We start from the raw sequence: 24,617 nt of genomic DNA, 5'->3' as shown, positions 1-24,617 counted from the left end.
TATATTTCGACATTAATCATGCAGCAATATAATGTGATGGCCTGTGAGTGAAAGGGTAGTTATTATTTTAGACTCTCAGTAGTTTTGCTAGGCTGCAGTTCACCTGAAGTTCACATCACTCTGATAGAGTAGAGTTAGCTGTGCTTCCTTCATCCCTCCATCACATCAAACTTTATTTTCTTCGCTTTCCTTCTCTTTTCGGGCAATGTTGGCAGTCTAAATAAGAAGGGCAAACTCTTTTTGATGACTGTCCACATGTGTTTGCTAAAGGAACACGCAAGTATTTGTGTCCGTATTTGTGTCCGTGGAAGAGAGACATCTCTTCTCATTTGTTACAGAAGAGAGCCTGAGGGCCAGAGAGGCAGCAGGCTTCAGATCACAGGACAGACTAATTGTTTGTCTGCTCGGAGACACACGAGTGATCGCTCCTTCACACACAGTGGTTCCATGTAACATGTAAGAACAAAGGGAACATTAATTCTACCAGCTATGAGTAAAAAATAAATACAATCTTATATGAAACAAGACACATGACAAGGCACATTAAAAGCTGAGACATGGCTTCCACCTTTACATTTTATTAGTTGTTTCAGTTATAGTTTAGCAAAGCAAACATCGAAAGTATGAAGGCATCATTTCGTAGAACTTCAATGAATCGGATCTTTAGTATGGTACCGCTGAAAACATATTCATGAATCATACCAACATTAAAAAGAAACCAAAAGCATGTTTTAAAATCAACTGAGGGAAACACAAGAGACCTTTAACAGGCATTAGCCATCGCATGACGTACTTAAAATTACAAATCATCTGCAAGCAATACACAACCAAGAATCCATACTCTGACCACCTCCTTAGGTCTGTGATTGTGATTTCAATAGTTTGATATGAAATAAGGCAGATTCCTTCAATACAATTATAGACAATCTGATAAGTAGACAAGCAAAAGCGAAGAGGACTGTAATTCCTGTTAATGTGGGATGAAGTTCAAAGCAATTCTTTCTGGCATGCACTGGAAACTGCAAAGAAAAAGAGGGAAAATAACGAATTGATTTGTTAACAGACACTCATTTCCTGGTTAGTGCACGTTGGCCTTGATGAAGTTTCTTGGTTATACGAGTCAAGCTGCAGTAACAGCGGCGGCGCAGATCAGATCGATCAGTGATGTTTACAGATACAGGCCGGGGAATGACTGCCGCCTTACAGACTGTGGTCAGAATCAAGGGTCTGATTTGACTAAACAATGGGGCTGCAGAAGTGTGTGAGGAGACATGGCAGGTGTCAGCGTGTCGTCACGTATTCCACTGCTGAATGTCATCATGACTGTTTGGCATTGTGAGAACAAAAGGACGGTAGATGTTAAGCATCACCCAGCCTGGATATAAGGAGCTGTGTGGTGGTGGTGGGGGGGGGGGGGTCCTCTGACAGACTCACCATGCTCCCACAGAGGGGGGGGAGATCACAGAAAGAGACTTGAACCTGCTTTATCTCTAAATGATACATGACTCTGACACACAGTGTGGTATGGCTCATCTTATCGGGTTGATATGTTCAAGTCCTATAGTAAGGTTTTTGTACATACATACATACATACATATACATATAGTACATACATAGTTCAGGGATGAGTAGTTTCTTAAGAGGGAGGGAAGAAGCTAAGTAAAGTTGGGGATGTGAGCATCTTGTGAGTGACTGGTTGTCCGGGGCCATGCTGACGTGAGCCTCCTGACACCGGGGGGGGGGGCCTTCGCACAGTTTTGCTGGCTGTCAGATGAGGTCGATTGTCCTTCCTTCAGCTGCTTATTCTTTCTTCTCAACAGTGTCTGGAAGGAGAACAAGTCTGAATTTAGATTTTGCACGGCTGGATTTCTGGTTCTTATAAATACACAATACTTTTTCTTTAATATGACTCTTTGCTATATTACCGTATTACCATTTCTTACGTGGGAAGTGATTGGGGACTTTAATGAACAATCTCTGCTAGAAGTGATGATTGCACACCACAGAATGAACTGGAATTAGAGCGGAAATAACCCAACATCAAAATCAACAATCATGCAAATATGGAAATAGTTGCAGATTAATTTGAAGTAATATTTCAAGCAAAACTGGCCAAATATTCCATGTTTCGAGTTTCTTAGTTGTGAGATTTTATAGATTTATCAGTTTGGCTAAGAAGAAATGGCAATAAATGACTTTGCTTCTCAAAGCCTTACTAGAAATAATGGTAAAATGTCAAGATGTATACGTTGGCTTTATAGCCCATGGTATCCTTTCAATCAAAAAGGATATTTCATAGTGGTCTGTCTATGGGACAAATGCAATGTTGTCCTTTTTTGCCTGAGTGGGGCCTAAGTTAGTGGAAAGAAAATGTTTATTTCGGAAAGTAAACATTTTACCGAATGCCGATGCCGAAAGCATCCTGTTTTTCTTCACTTTTTGAAGCAATAATTATCTCCAGCAAATGTCCCTTAACTACAGTGATTGGTTATAGGATACTTTCATCGACCCAACAATGGGTACCAAACTACCTGTTAGTAAATAACAGTACACAGAATGTTGTAGCATGTATCTATAAAAGGCAATAAAGGGCAACGTTTTGTCAAAATGGTATCTGTGATGATCTTGATACCGTGTGTGACAGACAGATGGATAAACAGACTTTTGGACACCGAGGCTAATCCTGTTCTAATGTGAGTCTTTTTAAGAGAAAACAACCCAGCATCTCTGTTCAGAAAACCGGACGTCTGTAGTGTTTGGATGCTACGCCACGGCTCATTTTAACTGCACACTATGGGCCACCCAGCTCTCTATACGGCAGAACACCCTGATCCACACGCTTGTTCGACAACAAGCTTTTTTCTTATCTGGCGCTCTGTCTGGCATTGTTTAAGCTCTCTCATTTCCCCACCACCCCACCCGCTCTGCCAAGTTATTTCATATGCTGCTTGCCTGTCCTATTTATTCAACCCTGACAATCTGTTCACAACAGTTGCTTAATGATTTTTTTTTTCTACCTGGGAACTACAGTACAGCGCCAAAGTCTGAATCCCATTCTTTGGCTGAACAACTCTATAGAGCCACACACAGAACAAATACAAATGACACGCTGTCTTATTGCCCTAAATCTCAGCGGAGCCCTGAGAATAACAACAGTGTGGTATCCTTATCAAATATGATTTATTGGCATGATTATTGCCCCTACAGCCTGTGTAGGCTGCATGTTAAAATAATATGCATTGCACACTTGATTTATTAAATGTCTGATAGTACAGTTTGCAGGTCATTTATCACACTCAATCTCCAAAGACGTGCTGACACGTTTATACCAAAATATCCTACAATATGGCCCCTACAGAGAGACGGAGACGAGGAGGGTGGAACTGGGTAGCACTCAGCTGCTCAGCGCCGAGGGCTCTCTGGATAGAGGGATTTCTAATTCAGCAGCTGTGGCCGCTCATAACAAGTCGTTCCTAAATAGATTGTGTGCGAGATAAGAGCGCCATTACCTTTGGACTGAATGCTGTCAGTAAGAATGGAATCAGGTTCTTCTGAGCTCTCCACGGGATCTTTCATCTCCTCTAGGGAAGAGTAGAGAACAGAAATAGAGAGGGGGAAATATGAGGAGAGGCTGCTGGCCTCTTCTTGTGCAGAAAGCCTCCATTTACCAATCAACAAACTCTCTGCCCATCAAGGCGAGTGGGTTTATAGTTATAATGTAACTAGCAACAACTTTTCCAGACAGACTCTTGTGGAGCATCTATACTGTACATATAATCAGAACGCTAACAAGCACTGTGATATATTTATGAATGCAGGCAGCTATGTTGACAGAAATATCCAGCCGAGTGTAGCAGAGGCAGGAAAGCAAGAAATGGAGGAAGGGATGTGTGAGCAGACGACAGGGAGGTTTCTGTTCAGTGGCAGGATTTCAGCGATTCGTCACAGCACACAGACTGGAGGGTTCATGAGGAGAAATATGACCTGTACTCACCTCCATTGCTGGTTTCAGTGATGTTCATCTCAGATTCATCTGCAATGTGGAGCACACAGATAAAGACATGCAAGTCATCTCCAATGTCCACTCATGCATGCAGATGCTGTTGATACAAATCTTAGGTATTAGTCAAAGTAATCACCTGTGCAAGATTAATCTGCTTCATATATATATATTTTAATCAAATGACTTTCTGCTCGAGAAAAAGTAGATCATCCCAAAAACATTGAGAATTTGTATTTTATGAGCAACTTCATCCTCATGGCCTTGTATTGAAATGAGTCGTGATGTTTAACAGTCTCTCGTCCCTGGAAATCCAGCGCCTTCCTAAAGAGTTATTCTTCACAAAAGAAGAAAACAAATGCGAGGAGGGAGAAAGACGCATGCAAAATTAATTACAGACTGCCATCCCTGTAAGGCAGCCTGAGACTCCCCCTCACACACATCCTTCTCCCCCCCATCCTCCCCGTTACATCTCAAGTCGCACGACTCCTTCTTCCTCGTCACTCCCTGGGCAAACCGTGCCGCTTCCCCTCTTTGCAACAACAATCATCCAAACAAAGCACGCCATAAAAAGAACTGCTCTCCCCAGGCGGACCGGAGATGATGTAAACAAATACAACTGCTTAGGCGTGATAGAGCAACGTGGAGAATCCAAAGGTTTATCAATGTTCTGCATGTTTACTAACCACTCTGCGGTCAAGCTAATTCAATTCCTTGTAACGCTGGTTTCTTGATTGTAATTGCAGGTTTGGGTTCATGTGTACCATGGAAGAGGTTATTTGTTTGTTTGTTTTTCAACATATATTGTATTTTATTTCAAAACAGAAGGCTCACAGTCAGCCATAGGAAGACATAACATATTAGATACACTCAATCAACCCCCCCCCCCAACCCCCTACACACACATGACAATAGCACACAGATATAACAGATGAAAGAGGACATTTGACTTTTAAATGATGTCTGTATTGTTGGGGATACAGTCATTTACAGGCTGTGTCCATGTGTAATAGAGGTGTAACAACAGTGTAATATGGGTGTAATAATGCTGTTACATGGATGTAATATGGATGTAACAGTGTAACATGGTTCTAACATGGGTATATTATAGGTGTAATACGGGTGCAATACAGGTGTAATAATGGTGTAACATGGGTGTAATATGGATGTATTAACAGGGCAACATGGGTCTAACATGGGTATATTATGGGTGCAATACAGGTGTAATAATGGTGTAATAACAATGTAATCGGGCTTTAATAGGGGTGTATTCATGTGTAATATGGGTTTCTAATAACAGTGTTATATGGGTTTAATGTAGAAGAGATAATCAATTAATTTTGCATAATATTTATATGTGAAGTAACACAGTAGTTCATTATGGCTGTCAGAAAAATATGATTTGAAGACCAAGACAAAAATAGTAAGGACCACAAATAAATGGTGATAGGTGATTGTAATCTTTTATGTGGCACTATGCAACATTTGCTTCCACTCTAAAAAGTATTGGCTAACAGGGTGCATTTACATTGTGTTAAGTTGTAGACAGCTTGGGCAACCACCTTTGCCTTGCTGGAAATATGCTGCCAGCCACGGGTAACGTACATTACACTGCTCCTTCAACAGAGAAGTGATTTCATCTGTTGCAACACTTTGGTAGGAAATGTCTCCTCCCTGAGACCTACTGGGATTTAGGGACTGCTAAAAAGCATGAAGGATCTAGCTACACTCTATCACTCTGTATTCATTTATTTTGTAATCGTTTGATCTAAGGCAGAACTGTTCACACGAGGAATTAACATCTTAATTAACGAAGAAGGGGACCTGAAAGTGGGGTCCATAGGTCAGTGAAATAATCTTCCATTATTCAGAAAACTGTGCTCTATCATTAACAATTGCTTGTCTACAGCTCCAGAGGGTTCCTGGCCCAAAGAGTTAAGGAACTACTGGTATAGTATGCTATATCATTTATTTTAATGACTATATTGTTTGTTTTATTTATACCAGGACATTCTTTATGACTTTTTATGACTTATTAAAGGTAGGGTAGGTAAGTTTGAGAAACCGGCTCGAGATACACTTTTTGTTATATTCCATGGAATGCTCTTAACATCCCGATAGCAATGAATATCTTAAGTGCTTTGACAAAAAATCCATAAAAAATGTCATCTGTGGAAGCCGTAATACTGTAAAAAGCATGACCAATCATTTGAGCCGGCCCGGCTAAAATAACTGGATGGCCTACTTGCCTGTCAGCCTTCCATCTGTGCACAAACTTATCTCGTGCCCTCATTGGTCATGTGCGCGTTCGTGTGTGTTGGAGGAGGGGCTCTGTAAGGAAGTGGCAGATTTTCTCCGGTTGTGTATTTTCAAATTCTAGCGATCTCGAGCCGGTTTCTCAAACTTACCTACCCCACCTTTAAACTACTTTTTTTCTTTTTAGTTTCTTATGAAATACTATAAAATACTATAGTATGGATATTTTTATGCCCTACTACATAGAAAAAGGTTTTATGTTTTAGACAAACGGTTTTATGGGACTTTTTATGACATTTAGATGTCTTTTTAATTTTTTAATTTATTAAACTAGAGGGGTTGACATGTAAGATGTAGATGTGATGGCCGCTCTACCAGCTGAGCTAGCCTGTTTTTCTGTTTTCATTTTTTTTACTATATAGGATGACATTTTGTTATGACATGTATACTATGTCTTTTTTTATCTTGAAACTTGTGTACCATACTTTTTAGGACAACTTTCTGTATCACCCCCTGCTTTTGAAGTCATGCCATTGTGTTCCCAGGTATCAGCAATTACTTTGAGTACAATGTTATCACAGGTGACAGACATGGCCAAGCTCAGGAGAACAGGAAGCATGTTGTCACAACCCTGAGATATCCTTTAATCTTTTCCTGCTTCATTATACATTCATGAACGAAGCAGATTTACCACCAGATTCAGATCATCACGGTAATGGAATACATTTACAGGAAACATGTACACATACGATGTAGCACATGTGCTCGTGATCCAGGCGTATGCCATCAAGAGGGATGTGCTAAAATATGCATAGACATAAAATGATATGCCGTGATGAATTATCACTTTTCCACATGTTGTGGATATTAAAGCTGATAGGGATGTGCCTGATGTTGTGACAGGAACAGACCCTCCATCATGTCTGCCTTTAGATATATGTGCCGCAGCTCACTGAAGCACTGGCCTCATTCCAGATGCTGCTTTCTTCCCGTCTCTCAGGTGATATAACAACACAGTCTGGGTGCTACGGTAACATCCTCTTCCTCTAATATCCAGCACTGATCACGACGAAGCCAAAAAGCTCAGAATTTCAATTGATTGCTGCCCCAGCCTCCCCTGGCTGCCTGAGGCTTGAAGGGAACAGCAGAGCGGGGATGTCTGCTCTCTAATTTCACTCCTGTGTGCTGTCAGTGGAGGGGCTATCATTTAGGGAGGATGTGAGTGTGCTGTGGTAAACACATAAACAAGATGGGGGGGAGAGAAAAACGGGCCTCTGTCAAGGGTTCTGGTGAAGGAGAGGGTCGGTCCACAGAGGGCTGATAAGGAAAACAGAAAAACAGTCGACTGAATTGACTCCCTCAGCAGGAAACTAGACAGCTTACACCAGTGGTTCTTAAAGCCGGGACCCTGAGGGTGCCTCCCACCCTCCATTTTGGTATGTAAATTACCAGTTTGCATGCGAACTGTATTTGTATACTGCATGGGGGATGTGGATGTCTAGAGAAAGAGGGCATACAATAATCAAACTCTATTGTTTCTCCAGGATAACACTAAAACATGCATGACCTTGCTCCATGAAGATCAACCTCAAAAGGGTATCCGATCTGCATTCCACACACATTATAGCTGTAATCTGTTTATTTTCCCTCTCTGAAACATCGTGACGTGAAGTTTCCATGACATATTAGTGAAAAGTGACCCCTCAGGAGATCAAATACATTGAAAACATCTGCCAAACTTTTACACTCCTTAACTTTGAACAATTCTTCAACTTCATTTATTTTCTTGTCACTTCAGCCTTTCAGAAGTTCAGTGAAAATATCCCGCAGAGAAAAACCCTCAGTAGCTCAAGAGGGAGGATGTGTGTGTGTGTGTGTGTGTGTGTGTGTGTGTATGTGTATGTGTATGTGTATGTGTATGTGTATGTGTATGTGTATGTGTATGTGTATGTGTATGTGTATGTGTATGTGTATGTGTATGTGTATGTGTATGTGTATGTGTATGTGTATGTGTATGTGTATGTGTATGTGTGTGTGTGTGTGTGTGTGTGTGTGTGTGTGTGTGTGTGTGTGTGTGTGTGTGTGTGTGTGCTCACATCTGCACAGATGAGAGGAGAGAGGAAGGAAGAGAGTTAGGCATAAGTCAGCCTCGTATGCAGACAAGCAGAAAATTACATCCCCCCACCTTCCATTCATTTATTAGACAAGAGGTGGTTATCGTTTTGTTGGTCAGCATTAGCAAACTGCCCCACAGCATTCCACCATGATGGAAAATGAGTTTGAACTGGACAGCAGTGGCAAGTTAAGATTTGAAAGCATGACATTATTAAATGAAATGGACCTTTATTTGATGTAGCTTTAGTATGATACACTCTTTTCAGTGTTTTGCATCATCCTCAAAGAGCATTTGTCCCCCTCAGCAGCAGTTCTGCTTCCACACTACTTTTAATGTTCTTGTCATTGTGGCTCAGTCAGCCGACAGGGAAGCTGTCCCTGTGGGTCACCCACATGGCATCATGGGAAGCCGTCTCTGCTTAATGTTGCAGACAGGAGCCTGGGGCGGAACAGGAGGATCCTTTTGTCCCTCAGCCACAGGACATCTCACTGTCTTTTAATTCAAATCCTCTCTTCTTGAGCGGGGGAAGAATAGAAATCGATGGAGGTGTAGAAGTGTCCGTGCCCTACAGAGTCAGTTCCCCAGGAGAATGTCTTCGGTGCATTTGATCCCCGGAGCATGGCGCGGTTGGCCGGTCTGCTGTTTCTGAACAGGTCCTGCAGCTTTAATCCCCTCCCACAGGTGTCCAGCTGCTGCCACAGAACAACGGACACGACCCGTCGCTATCTCAGCGTGGGAGCTGCTGAAACCCATTCAAACCGTATTTCATTTCCCAGCCTTTCTTTGTTCTAAGTGGCCTCTTGAGTATGCACAAATAAAATTGAGAAAACACTTCTGACAAAATGTCTTTAACTGATAGCATTAAGTATTTCTATTTTGCTCGAGTGAATCAAATTTCTAGTAAAGGTCTTTTTGTTTCTGTGGCCTTTATGGAACAGACGGAGGGCTGCTGCTCGCTCAATAGCATTTTATCTTGAGACAATAACACAGGAAAATGTCAAGGTCAATTTGAGTATCTATTGAGCAGAATTCATTTCAGCATGTCGACCGGGTGGTCTTTGAGGGACCTGTGCCTTGTCTGCATTGAGCCATGTATATTAAACAAGTATCAAAGAGCCCCTCGTTGAACTTTGCATGGACTAATAGCTTTGAGGCTAATATGTCTACTGCAAAGATAATTAAAGACATCTCCCCGCTCGAGCAAAACAAGAGCGGGTGGAACTCAACAAGTGCCCAACCAAAAGAACTAAGGAGCTGGTAAATGTGGAAAGCAGCCCATTTTCATATGTTAATGTTAAGTTTGTAGAGAAAGCTTAGCTATGAGTTGCCGTTCTCACAACAGGAAAAAAGAGGATATTGTAAGGAGGCGGCGGTTAGCGTTTGATAGCGGGAGTTTTCTTTGCTATGAGATGGAACACTGTCTGACAATCCGAGCCAATTAAAGTGCACCGGGCTGTGACCTGCAGGCTAAGGAGACGAAAACAAGTCTGCTCAATAAACACTCTGACCGCCCCTCTCCGCTGCTTTTCTCCTGAAAAGCCAAGAGTCCTTATTAATATTCCGCCTTTCTTCTCGCTAAGAAAAGGCCAAGGGGTTGTGGACACTATAAGTAGCATTGTGCTCCCCTGCGGGTTTAGGTAACCTTGCAGTGGTGGCTGTTGAGGGGCGGCTCCAACTTGGGTCAGGGTCCCCTAAACAGGCTGAAAGGGCCCAAGCTCATTACACAGGCCTGGGCCATGCTTGACAAGATGAGAAAACAGAGTACTCCGAATGAGTGAAAAGAGAACAGGACACCATCTGCTCCAAGGTTAAGCTACAGCTCAGAGAAAGAGAAGATGATTAGAGGGCAGGAGAGATGGCAAGAATAAGAGGGGGGGGGGGCACGGTTCACAATATGTGTTGCCAAAAAAAGCGATTGGAAAAGGACCCCTGGCCACTCATTGAAGCGACACAACAAGGGTTGAAAGAACCACGAAAGCCAGTAAAGAATGTCTCCACTGGCAATGTCTCTCACTCTTTTTTCTATTCCCCACTCTGTCCAAGTTAGGGGAACATAGTCACGAGATAAGTAAGAGCGAGAGCACCGAGACACCCTGAGATGAAAGGAGTAAGTGAATAACTGATTAAGAGAAGAAGGAGAAGAAGTGAGAGGGAGACAAAACAAAAATAGACATGGCAGGGAAAAAAATGCAAAAGAGGCCTCCCCCTGTGTGACCTACATACCTGCTAAACCTGCTGTCACTGGTGGCCTGCTCCTCTCTCATCACTCGCTGAATTACTTTACATAATCTTTAGACTCTCCTGCAGGAAGCTGCCCACATCTGTCTTCAGTTCTTATTGTGGTTTACGATATCAAGGCGCAGACAGATCGTTTTCAGGGGACGTGCTAACCTGACACAAAGGTGATCTGGCTAACCCCCGCGACACAATGAAAAGGGACACGCGTCATCCGAGGGCAGAGCAGCATCAGGCGGCGTGACGTTTGTGTGCCGCTGAGGAAACAGATCGGGCCAGCTGACTGATTTGCAGTTATGAAGTGATGCCTCTTCTGGGCAGCTCAAGGTTTTCTGCCGGAGATCATGGATCTGTCTGGTCAATATAATCAAAGCGTGAGTCTAGACTGCAGTGAGAACCAGGAAGCCCTGGCAGAGCAGCTGTCTGTCACTGAAAGGTCAGCAAGAGAGCAGCTTTATAGCTAAACCTCAGCAGGGGAACCAAGAGTCAGCACAAAGTGAGGGACTGACAGAGAGGTATATAATAAATACTAAAATACTAACTTAATTAACTGAATATACCACAGCAACAAGGAACTACTAAATAATTATTTTTTAAATTATTTAAGTTCTATGATGAGTTATTTTAATGAATTTCCTCCTTATCAAAGCTTAACAAAAGCCATATGACATAACCCATACTGAACTGTATAATATCATTAACGCTTCAACTAACAGCTATATTTGTAATTAATTCATCTTTCTTTTGTTCAGAAAATGTTCTTAATTTTCTTAAAAAGGTGTTATTGTGGTTCAGTAAAGGTTTTTAAAGAAAATACATTCACAAAAATACTGTATAAATATACCTCAGTCTAGAGATGTTGCATCTATGATGTCATGTAGTATAGTATCTTATTGTATCTTCATCTCTCTTCGGTGAAGAGAAATTAGAGAAAGGTGTCATGTCTGAAAATACTAGTGAATAAAATACTAGTGATATTTGCATTTCACAGGGTTAAAGAGTTAAAATCCCAGCTGTTTGAGTTTCACAGACGATTGTCGGTATCTCCTTTGGGTTTACTGCTGTGTCTAACTGAAGTAGCTCTACCATCAAATCTCCCCGGCTGCCTGCAGGAGACAGGCAACCGTTTCAGAGATCACTGATCACTCCGTGCCTTTATGTGTGTGTTTTTAAAGGATGTGTATGTGATGAAGACTCAAATCTTTGCTGCATCTGTGCTGGCTGACAAATTCTCACTCTGCTCCGAGTTGATTCATTTGCCATCTTTGTGAACCCAACAGAGGGGTGGGGACAGGAGAGCTGATCAAAAGAGGAGCTTCAAAGCAGGACAGAAAAACTGTGTCCCTTGTAGCTTGTTAGATGAGGCCCCTCTCTCTTTGAGGTAGGCTTGTGGGCCAGAGGTGAGCAACATAATGAACATCGTGCACGTTGTTTGTCTATTCGCTATCGCCAGCTAAATGACCAGAGTCCAGTTCTCATCAATACGCAATGTGATGGAGGGTACTGTCATGCTGTAGAATTTAAATGAAACTTTTTCATATTGAAATCTCCAGGAAACGGTCAAAACTAAAAGTCGAATGTAGTTATAAAATGAGAAGCAAAGCCAAATGGAATTCAAGGCTGCATTAATACGGATCAAATAAATAATTTCATCACACACAATGCCTCTGCAGGGCTTCCATTGGTGTAGCTGTGGACCTTCACAGTCGGTGCAAAATGCTTTAAAACACAAGCATAGCCTAAAGTCTTCAGCCAGTGGCAGCTTGCTCCCCGAGGAGCCACTCACTTTTACAGTATACAGTGTAATGCCAAAAGTTAATTGTGTTCCGACAACTCTTTGCCACAGGAAAGACTGCATTGCTCTCCAGAATTAGATTGACATCACCAGTATCCCATTGTTCACAAAAGGCAATGACAAAAGGGCACAAAACAACCAATTAGGCAAAGCTTGAAATCCTTTTTGTTGAGACGAAGGGACGTAAATGCAAAGTGCATTCCAGCAACACAGAGAGGAATAAACCAATGAGTCCTGGGATAAATTATTCACGCTGCTAAAAAGCAGGGAAACATATTTTTACTTGCAGAGGATTATTAAGAAAATCCACTTTTTGTAAGCTTTTGTATGCTCTAACATAAAAGAGAGCACAAAGGGTAGCCGTGCTGCGATGGTTGTGTTGCACCTTGATATTGCCGATGGCAAGTCTGCTGGATTACAGGAGAGACATTTGTGTCGGCTTATTGTTCTGTTACACAAGCCCTACCACTGAGGGAGGAAAATACAAAGAAATCAATAACATCCTCAAAAAAGAGAATAAAACCAATTCTCATAACAGTTATTAGAAGGGGATTTGTTGCAGTCTCATTTTTTCTGGGGATCTGTCGAGGGTACATGATGTGCAGCAGGGTTTTTTGGGCACCATATGGCACTTGTGGATACAGCTGGGCTTTCTGCACAGAGCCACGCATATAGTGAGCTGCGAGCGGTTGTGGCAGAGTCCCAGCGTTAAAAAAAACAACAACTCACCCATCTATACTTAAAACCTCCTGGCAAGCGTTAGGAGAAAGAAAGTCATGACACTAAAGTAACAAACAACAAGTGAAAACTTTGATAATGAGTGTGAACTGGAATTGCTGTTATTATTTTTTTTAACAACATAACAGGTCTAAAGAGAGAAAAAGAAATATCGAGGGAGGGATGAGCGGAGGGAATGTGAGCTCCGGTGCCTCTGGGCTCGTGTAATGATGCCTTGTCTCTGCTGTGTTCAGACTTAGATTGTTGTGATGGCCTGCTGGGTCTGTCTGTCTCTGTCTCCCCTGCAGGATCCCCCCTGCCAGCTGGCCTTAGTGTGCCATTAGAGTCTGTGCCCTACTCTACCACTAGTCTGAACCCAGCCTTTCTTTGGAAGAGACCCCATCCTTCAAGTATTCTCTGTAGTGTCCTCCCAAAGTCAAGGAGCCGCTTTCATCCCACAGTCGGCCTCTAGCAGAAGCCACCTTTATCAAAGAGTGAAAAATACATTCAGGTTCCCACGATTGCAAGGCTGTCTGTGCTTTATATTCAGGCTGTGCCGATAATAGGCACATACTAACGCGACTGGCAGTGTAATAGGAGATACTATCACAGAACAGCGCTGCACACCTTATTCAGGTTTGTGTTGGCGCATTGCGTGTAAATGCTTTACAGGGGGAACTTGCTCAAAGTTTGATTGTAAAAATAGGATGAGCTTCTGTTCGCTCGGTGTCTTTGAATCTGCGCAGCCATTACATCTTACCTTTGGAAGCTAAGACCATAGCTATCGACTCCAGTAGGAGAATCACACATGCATGAAAGAAAAACAATTTCTGTTCAAACCTCAGATTTATTTATACCTAGCTTTAGGCAAAGTCTCATTTTAATTTATGTATGTTCCATGGGCTTACTGAAGCGGGTGCCCACTCTCACAAGTCACTAAGGCTCGCTGGATAGATATTTCAAACACAATAACAATATAGCCTCAGTTTCCATTTAAAAGCGTGTTATGAATATTCATAAATAAAGGCTGCTTGGCTTCTGATTCAATTTGGGGAGGCTTTATAAAATCCCAGATATCAGACTGAGAATCTTATTGCCTGTGCAGGGAGGAATCTAATACATACGAGCCATATTGTGGAGACTGATTTAAAATACAGAATCTCTCCTCAGCCTATCCCCTTACATATCTCTACTGCACACCATATAATATGTGTTATGTACTGTGTGGCTCTTGGTTGCTTAGAAAATTCCATTCCATTAAAGTCATTGTTAGAGCTTAGAAAAACAAGACTAAGTGCTCAAACACAACTTCACGAATAGACCTGCAACGTAAACAACAGATGCTACAGTTTGGTGATATGAACTGGTAAGACATCAGCAAATAACCTGTGCCATATCCTACATCTTTACCCCGTGAAAGAAAAATGGGGTTGACTGACTGGTTTTTACCGAGTCATAATGAGGACGAGAGTGAGAATGGATAAAACAGAAAGCTTTGTATTATTTAGTGCGGCTGAGCTGGGACTGAGACACCGAGCTGTGATAAACACTTCCCTATGTGCAATATAGAGCTTTGTGCCAACAGCAGGCTGTCAGCAGACATTTCCGATTACTGTGAGCACCTGGAAATAAATGTACAGAGGCAAAGAAAGGTATTTGAGAATGCTGTATATATATGTCTGCCTTGTACATGTTCTCAAATCAGTTATATATGTGAACATTTGCTTTAGAGGCTGAATGACGAACGCTAGAATGAACCCAACAAAGGACTAGCTGGTAAATGTGAGATCAAATGCATACAAAGCCAAATATTTAGTACAGCTGATTTGATTTAGATACATTATTGTTGTGATGAATCAATGTTCAAATAACATAAAAACAAATTAGAAAGCATCTCATTAGATGTATTTTTCTTTGAGCCACTGATTGCATTTGGACACGAGAAACATAACTCATTCAGTATGACATCATTTTTATAATAAAGTACGACAGGAGTATCCTTGTATAGAAATTAAGCTCAGCAGATACATCAATATAGTCCATTTTATTTTTGCTCAAATGTAGTTTCAGAAATTCACCAATTTGCCAGAAACATTTACTATAAAGGTCATGTGATCCTTTAAACGCACAAGTCACTTCACTTAAAGCTCACAGAGTCCTGCTATAGCATGTTACTGATGTTTACAAGACAACAATATAATGTATCATGAATGTAACGCATGTTAGACATGACCCTCACATGAAGTGCCTAACACAACATCATACAGCTAACAGAACATGCTATTTGTGCTTGCAAATAACTCATTGATTGTCATTTTAAGACAATGTCAAAAACACAGAAAGTAAGATAAAAGGGTGAGACCACACACACACACACACACACACACACACACACACACACACACACACACACACACACACACACACACACACACACACCACACACACACACACACACACACACACACACACACACACACACACACACACACACCACACACACACACACACACACACACACACACACACACACACACACACACACACCCCACACACACACACACACACACACACACACACCACACACACACACACACACACACACACACACACACACACACACACACACACACACGACATAATTACAGGCCTGTGTGTGTGTGGTAATCTCCCTTAAAATTGTTCAATTCAATACTCCTCCTTGTATCATGTATTATTCCTTTCAATGAAGCAGATTTAAACTCCATGGCCATGAGCAGGCAGCCTGATTACAGTTATTAATTTTAATAAAGGGTATTGGCCTGGGAATCGTTGGTCCTGGCCTGTGAATAGCAGGTTACGCGTGGCTAAGCCGGGCTGGGCTGGCCCGCATTAGATTCAATATCCGAGACAGTTTGAGTCTGCACAGTGTCCAAGGCCCTCTATACAAAATGCAATCTGCCTGCAATCATGAATGACACCACTGTTTACTGCTCGACAGTGCCACCACACAGTACCCAACCCCAGGTAACCTCGGACAGTGACAGGCACTGGTGGGCCGGGCAGACACAATCAACAGGCGGGGTGAAGTCTTCCAGTGATGGAGAGCCTGCAGTGTTTGTGGGACAAACTGCGATGGCTTTTCAGAGAGCATGGAGAAGGCCATCTCAGATAGATCTATCCGTGATGTTCGCTCTCACCCAAATTAATTGGATGTCAGTCAAAGAGAAAGTGAAATGAAGGTGGGGGAGTGACTCAACCCCTTTGTGTGAGTGAAGTGGTGGGAGAGGGGCGGGTAGTTCTCCCAAATCTAACCCCTTAAACTCTCCAGAGAATAGCCTTAATCAGTGACAATGTGGGCTGGAGAAAAGATGTGGATAAATAAAGACAGATTATCCCCTTTGGCAAGAGACCAAAAAGGGCGGGCTACACACATAGAGAAGTTTGATCCAAACAAAATGGCCTCCCTATCATGGGACTCAATTGGAGTTTCTGAATGAAAATAAAAGCTATATGTATCTCTAATCATACTATCTGATATATTACTCATTGTCAACAAAACCAAAACCAACAATGTGTAAGTAAGTCTCTCAAAACTTTCTGACTACTTGTCTGTGCCACTGAGCCTAGAACCATGTTCTTACTGAAAATGGAAATATTTAAAAACAGGTGATAAATATATAGTGTATTTTTTATAATAAAAAGGCAACTTAATATATTGAACAGCTGGGCATCTTAGTCTTACACAAACAAACAGGGATTAGCACATTTTGTGATGTAATGAGTATAACAACAGCAGGTTGGTGAATGTGGAATTGGCCATGAATGGCAGTGCTCATGTTCATGAAGGAACAGGTCACCCGGGTCATCGGTCAGACATAAAAACTCATCAGGGGTGAAAAAGGTAAAGGGTATTCCACACATTTTATCCCTCTCAAAGGCACCAATTGATCCATGAGAAGCAGTGCTGCCCCTGGCCAAATTGGGGCCCTTGACAATCCTCCTGCTGGAGCCTGAATAACATTTTGCAACTTACTTGAACTATTTACATTACAGAAATAAAAAACAGTACAAAAATACGAACACTTCCCAAAAGGCAACAAGCCACAATAAGCTTTGTATGATGTGTCTATGACTTCTCCAATTGTTTTGTTGCATCTAAAGTTAGTTGCTATCCTCAGCACATTTTCTGAGCCGCACGCTACTGTACTTGTAACAGGTAAAGGTTTCCTGAAGGCACCACACTTGTGGATTTTGCTAGAGCATATACATATCCATAATAAGAGCTCTTGTCTTTTCCGTCTAGCGATTATTCTATTTTTTTATCTGCGGTGATTGATTGTTCCCAGCAGCTCCATCATGGCTTCCAGAGATGTGTTACACCACCTGAGGCCCCCTGCAATGCCTAGTACTTTCCATACAAAGTGATTTTACATGGGTGAAGTAGATCTTAGACAGGCTGAGATTGATTCTTATGGAAAACTTTTTCTGACAAACAGCAGACAGCAAAAACAACACTGGCCCTAATAATTCAATACATAAGAATACAAATATGCCAGAGTGGACGAGATATTGACATTGGTAGAAAGTCGTACTGTCAATCAGATCAAATCATAGCAAATCCCTTACCTTCCATCTCCACAGTGGGCTTTGCTGTGTCGTCATCTTCTGCCTTTGCAGCAGGCTGCTCTTCCTCTGCTGGAAAAAGGAGGCACAGCTCTGATGTTTGTTACGCTTTCACACAACGTCAGTGTTGTTGCAGACAGGTGATCACACACAAGTGTCTGCAAACATGATGCGATGTCTTCAAAGATATCAGCTTTGGTTATGTGTGTATGTACTAGTATTATGATGTTCCATTTCAGTAATAGAATTGAATTGGAAACTGACCAATCTGGTGCCACTAAATGTTTTTAAAGCTCGGTTGGATGCTACTCAATCGGAAGCTGTTGGTACTTGTTCATGTGGATAGTTATGTAAATTGTAATCCCTGTAATGATGCTGTATGATGTCCTTTTTGTTGTTCTGTTTATGTTTTTATGTTTCATGTGGAACCTACTTGAGCAGGTCTCCCTTGAAAAAGAGATCAATGATCTCAATGGGATACACCTGGATAAATAAAGGTTTGAAATGAAATGAATAGAATATTGTATGTCCAATCGCTAATGCTGCAGTCCAATCCTCCTCATTCTGTGCTGAGAGGTCAATCTGCATTGATTTAAACACTGACGGCTACATCAAAACATATTGTTTATCTGTAGTGTTCCATCTCCCAGCCCTGTAATTTCAGACTGCTGGTAAACCAACAAATGTAAACATGTATGTTTCCATGCTGTCATTACGTCAGCCATCAGGGTTTCATGCATTGAACTGATTCATATCTGTCTGCCTCACTGCCCTGTGGATATGTTGCTGGATACAGTGCAGTGATGAAACACATTTAGGAAATCACATCATCACCTGAAACTGTTTCAATTTGGAGTAAATATTTGTGACTGACAATTTTTACATTTAAAATGATAAAAAACAAACAATTGCACCCTTAGGTACATACCTTTGCCTTTATCTTCCTCTTTATTGTTTTCAATGCCTTTGTCTTCATCTTTCTCTTCGTCGTTATCTATTCCTACGTCTTCATCTTTCTCCTGGGTTTCATTTTCATCCTTATCCTTTTCTTGATTTGGCTCCTGGCTTCCTGATTTTTCATCTGGAGGCACACAGACGATGAATTCAGGCATAGGGAATCAAAGTGTTCACATTAAATCCTGCAACAGCAGAAAATAAGACCATAAAACATGATTGCTGATCACTGAAAAAAACATTTTCACACCAACAGATTGCTCTTTTTCAGTTTGAAAGGCAACGAAAGAAGTGAAAACATTTTCTGAAGAGAAAGTGCTTGATGTATGCTGTAAAAGCTCGTTTAAATGGAGATTTCTAAAATAGCTGATTTACAATACTGCAGGATATAAAGCATGTAACGGTTTGTGTTATAATTGCATCACTGGTGTTTGCCAGGGTGCGGTTTCTAACATCTCAAACAAAACAATAAGTGCTAGTAAATAAAGAACAACATCTGCGTTAAAAGGGAATAATACAGAACTAAATGTGAAGGAACAGCGTACTTGCGGTATATAAATGTGCTAATAAAGGTCTGTGAGCAAAGGTTATATTTTACAAAGTAACCAAGACCACATTATTGAATAAGATATTGATCTGTGGTCTCTGGTTTCCACCTGCAATAAACACACACATAGGCGTGAAGGATACCTCTGCTGTATGTTTGGCTAAATTAGACTGCAGGTGTTGCCCAAAGCTCTATATCTCTGCTCCTCCTTCCTCTCTGTTTGTGTCTCATGAGAAAGTAATTACATAGCTCAGGTTTTCAATAGCATCCCGGTGCTGCATTTGCTATAGCTCTCTCATAGAATATCTACAAAATGCATGTTCAGAGAGGCTCTATCTGTCAAATCTTCGTCAATGGAATGGGATTTGAATAAAACAAAAACAGAAGAGAGAGGCGAGGCACTGCTCACTGCCAGTATGCAAATGCAGAATCTTAATTATATACCAGCAGTGCAGAGGATATTCGGAGATAGAGGAATGGTTCTGGCTCAAAGTTAATGCTTGCCTCTCACACACACACACACACATACACACACTCTCAATTCACTTAAGGCTTTTCGTTGTCAGCTAAACAAAACAAATCAAGGTCTCAAGGTCTGGTTGTCCAGGTTGCACAGATGCATTTTAGACATTTGTATAGTAGTTAATCCTCTGCTGCTAACAAGACTGATCAGGTTAGATATTTAATCAAACTCGGAGCTGAAGTGAAAACCATCGGTCAGCTCGTACAATTCCCATCTCCTCTAGAGTCTAGTCAGATCAATGTGCCTTCCCTCTCAGTGAGGGATGTGTAGGGTAATACAATAACTGGTAATCACCCCCCCGCCCGTGCTGCAGCCTCGGCTTGTCACTGTACCATACCTGGGTTTTGACTCTCCATTTCCACGTCTTCATTTTCCGCAGCATCTAGAAAAGGTGGGAAACATTTGAGTTCAGTGCTTGTGCCTGGAGTCGAATTGACTCAGCTCTTAATATCACCTCAAAACAGCCTTTTCATTCCCTGTCTTTGTGTAGCTTTGTCTTTGTACTGCAGTATCTTATGAGAGCAATGGAACCACAAAGACATGCATAAATTAAGTGACAAAAAAGAAGGGAGAAGAATGTCACTTCTAAAACCATACATAATTGAGGGATTTCTTTGTTCCAAGCTTCAATGATAAGAGAACTTTTTTTTTTTTTTCGTTAGAGTGGAGGCACAGAGAATGGAAAGACTGAATTGGAGCAAATATAAAATTCATTTTTTGATGACAAATGACATCAAGAAGCAATGGAAGAGCCGAAGGGGCTGCGAACATGTGTTAATGGTCTGTGGAGCTACATACCATTGTCACCCTCTTCTTCATCATCTATTTCTTCTTTACCTGAAAAGGGAGGGAAAGGAATAATCAGCCTGAACAGGAATGATGCCGGCCGTTCAAGTTTGAAAAACAAAGCTACCAGACACACTAATGATCACAAACTGTTCGTCTCCAGACAGAGTATTCATCTTGTGAGACATTTAAAACGTCCTGGTTCACCAGCTTCACTTTCACAATGTGTTTTTACATACAGGGTTAGGAATGGGTTTTCTGTGCATGGTCTAGGTTATCTGTAAGGAAACCTAATACTGCACTTGCGAATAACAACTCCTGACACTTTTTTTAGCTGATCTAGACTTTGTTATAACCAGCTTTTAACTTCAATTGTGGAATGATCAGATGGGTTCATTTGGTACTAATTCAAGCCAACTATTCCACAGGCTTGCACCTTACTTTTGGCAATTGTTCTTTAAATAATGTTTCACTTCAGATATGAGATAGAATCTGAGGTGACTGTTATAGCAGTAACGCATGAAACTGCAGTAACATTAACTTAAATGCGGCACTCAAAGAATCATCTGATTGGCTTGCATGCAAAAACCTCCCACAAGAGTCTATGAAGAAAAATGGTTGTGCTCATTATACATTATACTTGCTGCTAATCCATCTCTTATTGTCACAAGAGCATCTACCCAACTGCTACCTACCTACAGTAACACACATTTACAAAATACGTCCAATGCGTGCACAAAAGAAAGATTATAGTAGTGACATAAAACAACTTTAATTCCTGCATCATATCTGTTTCCCCATAACCCCCTTTTCTAGCTCTCACACTCATCCTTGCGCGCGCACACACACACACACACACACACACACACACACACACACACACACACACACACACACACACACACACACATCACACACACACACACACACACACACACACACACACACACACACACACACACACACACACACACACACACACACACACACACACACACACACACACACACACACACACACACACACACACACACACACCACACACACCACACACACACACACACACACACACACACACACACACACACACACATACACACACATATATAAACCAATGACATTTGGGACAAATTGAGTAAATGAAAGCCATGACACCAATAAGGGAACATGCTCTACAATGGCTATTGTGCAGCTTCTATAATTGCTTTTTTAACAAGCTGTAGAGAGAAACCATTTTTTCATATTTATGCAATTTTGCCGTGCACTCAGAACAATAATAATGCCAGCTTCTATTAAACGGGGGAAAGGCCAGTTCTACCAGTGCTGCATGTTTTAGTCAAGTGCCTCTGTCCATCACACAGAAGCCGGTGACACACAGTAGATGGCAATCCTTTCTATTAATCATGACTGGCATTTTGAGATGGAGCCACAGACAGAGGGCTGGGAAGAATACTCCGTTGGGAAAAGCAGGTTAAGATGAATGCCTCGCTGGCCACGAGGTCACCCTTACTTCTGCGTATTTTTAAATTATGCATGGCTGTTGTATCTGTCCAAAGAGATCCCAAACAACTATATATCAGAATCGACAAAAGGCTGAATGTAATTTCCTCCCTGTTATTTGATCATTCGTATTTGACTTATTGAATGCAACAGCATTCAATTTGTGATAAAGGATGCTAAGGGACAGATTGTGGATACACACACAAACAAGACAACAATGGATTCTGTCTAGGGCAAAAGTGATTTATAATATCTTCAAGTTAAGATTCAATTAGAACGGTTCCTCTCAGAGTAAAATCCAAAGCAGCAGCTCCAGCAGGCGGCTCACTCATGTTCTCCAAACAGCAGGTGGCAGCATTGTCCCAGCTTTCCTTCCCCATCCTCACTGTATAAGGGTCTTCACTGTGAGGGTCTAACATACTCCACATAGAAAGGCTCCAGTTCAAGTCCACACCTCAATGCTCCCCTGAATTCAACTTTGAGAAATATAGTAAATAAAAGGCAGTCGCTTGCACTCGTGTTGAGCGGGAGTCTCGAGTCAACAGCGCTGTAGTGTTTTCTTGAATACAATGTTAGTCTCACACACACTTAAATGATTTATTCATGTCAACATCACATTCAGGAGTGAAGTATCACAAGTACATCAACTATTTAGATGCTGATATGCAACCTTCCCAGTGTGTCCTACTTGCATGACCGTAGAGTAAACATCGACTACAGAAGATATGTTCTGATGAAAGCATCTCATATTGAGAAATTTGAACTGGAGCAAAGGACAAAAAAGGTAAAAAAAAGGGGGACTTGAAAGATTCATGAGACATGAGTAAAGGAGAAAAATGGCTCTGAGATAACCAACAGCTATCCTTCAAAGACCTCTTGCACGTGAAAAGTGTGTGTGCAAGTGTGCCTGTGAGCGCTGCTCGACGGGGGGCCGGGGTGTAAAAGATGGCGTCCCATGGAGAGGCTCACTGTCTGTCCACACGGGCCGTTATTAATCTGCATGTCCATCCACGCTCCGTGCCATCTCTAACCGTCTCCCCCTCTCTTCTTTGGGTCTCTCCCAGAAAGCTCCAGCATGCAAGGCAAACAGACCCAGCCAGGCATTGATTTCTGGCTCAGTGTTCACATTTTACTGTGCCCTGTGACATCCACTAATCTCACTAATACCAATCTGATATCAAATAATAGACACCGTGGGGGCTGCTTGCCAACTCAGGTGTGCTCTGAAGAGGATACCCTCCGCCCTTGACTTCTGTGCCAGCCCCCGCCTCTGTGGCTCACCCACCCACCCTCTCCGCCTTTTTTTTCCTCCTATAGCTCGCAGCATCTGCATGCTGTGCCTGTGTTTCATGTGGATTACATCACAGCACAGCTCATCACACACACACACACACACACACACACACACACACACAGTTAATCTGTGACGCTCCTTTGCAAATACACTTCAGGGGGTTATTTGTAGTTGACAAGGTCTCTCTTGAATAAGAGATGAAATACTGTTTCTCATATTGGAATAACTCCCCTGTTGGGTTGGTCTAAAAGTAAATATAATTAAAATGTATACCAATTATGATTGTTATTATTGGCTGCTAGTTTAATTACTTTTGTAATATACTGGCTTCTTATTATTTACCATGGTTGTTTACTTATTTGATTTAACTGTGTGTTTGCATCTTTTATCAAATATGTTACTCTTCATGTTGTGTATGTCTTTCATCTGTACTGTCCTTTTGCCATTGTAACAAATAGAGGATTTTTTATTTGAATTTATATAGCACTTTAAATGTAAAAAGTCTAATGAAAAAATGTGCTAAGGGAAGATTAAAAGAAGCATTGATAAAAGCAATACATAGCAAATCAACACTTATAGGATAAGATAAAAATACATCTAAAACCGTCACATTAAATATGATATGAGACGTGATGTTTGTTTAAAATAGAATATACATTATCACAGTTGACTGTTTGTGTTAATTGTAGGCTTTTTACCGTTTGTATTCCTTCAGTCCACTGAGGCTGAAGAAGCATTTAGCTGTTGCAAAGTTGCAGCAGTAGCAGTTGTTGGACAAAGCAACCCTATAATTACCTGCAGTCCAACAACCAGTGTATTTATCATGGGACAACGTTGGAGAAAGCCTTAATGCTTTCTCTTCATCAGTACTGTGGCTAAAACCCCCTCATGTCTGACCCATGGACTGGGGAGAGTGAATCCCCCGCGGAGTGAGATGGATCACACTGAGGCATATTGACAGACACACTCCACCCGGCTGTGCTGCAGTGTAATTTATTCTAAAAAGTGCTCCACATATTCACTATAGCAAATAGGTGACCTGCTTCCCCAGCTCTATAGACAGAATGGTGAAATATAGTGTGTTTGGGAAAACAGAGGTGGTATTAGGAGAGTCTTATAATGTCTGTCTCACTGAGCTGACTGTCTGTTTTTCCAGCTCACTATTCCTCTGCTTTGTGCTATATCTCGCCATCTGAGTGTTTCCTATGATTAATCTTTTCTATGTGCTACATCGAACCAGACCTAACCTTTACAGTGCAGGCAGTACACAATTATTTCATTCCTTTCCT

At 41.6% G+C, this 24,617-nt stretch overlaps 1 protein-coding gene across 2 annotated transcripts in view; it reads right to left on the bottom strand.

The window, feature by feature from the left end:
• Positions 1–543: 543 nt before the first annotated feature.
• Positions 544–24,617, bottom strand: part of macrod2 (mono-ADP ribosylhydrolase 2) — a 396,983-nt gene continuing 372,909 nt past the window's right edge. The window contains exons 11-17 of one of the 2 annotated variants that reach the window (XM_034152126.1): positions 20,547–20,585; positions 20,086–20,130; positions 18,653–18,805; positions 17,728–17,793; positions 3,995–4,033; positions 3,510–3,581; positions 544–1,823 (exon numbers count right to left, since the gene is read on the bottom strand). In XM_034152126.1, coding sequence (XP_034008017.1) covers positions 1,801–1,823; positions 3,510–3,581; positions 3,995–4,033; positions 17,728–17,793; positions 18,653–18,805; positions 20,086–20,130; positions 20,547–20,585 — 437 coding nt within the window. In that variant the 3' untranslated portion in view covers positions 544–1,800. Of the gene's footprint in view, positions 1,824–3,509; positions 3,582–3,994; positions 4,034–17,727; positions 17,797–18,652; positions 18,806–20,085; positions 20,131–20,546; positions 20,586–24,617 lie in introns of both variants that reach the window. The other variant, XM_034152125.1, reaches the window with a different exon arrangement.

This window comes from Trematomus bernacchii, unplaced genomic scaffold, assembly GCF_902827165.1.
Source record: "Trematomus bernacchii unplaced genomic scaffold, fTreBer1.1, whole genome shotgun sequence".
In the NCBI taxonomy this organism is placed as follows: domain Eukaryota; kingdom Metazoa; phylum Chordata; class Actinopteri; order Perciformes; family Nototheniidae; genus Trematomus; species Trematomus bernacchii.
Note: the sequence above shows the minus strand (reverse complement) of the source record. Positions and strands in the feature narration are given on the sequence as shown.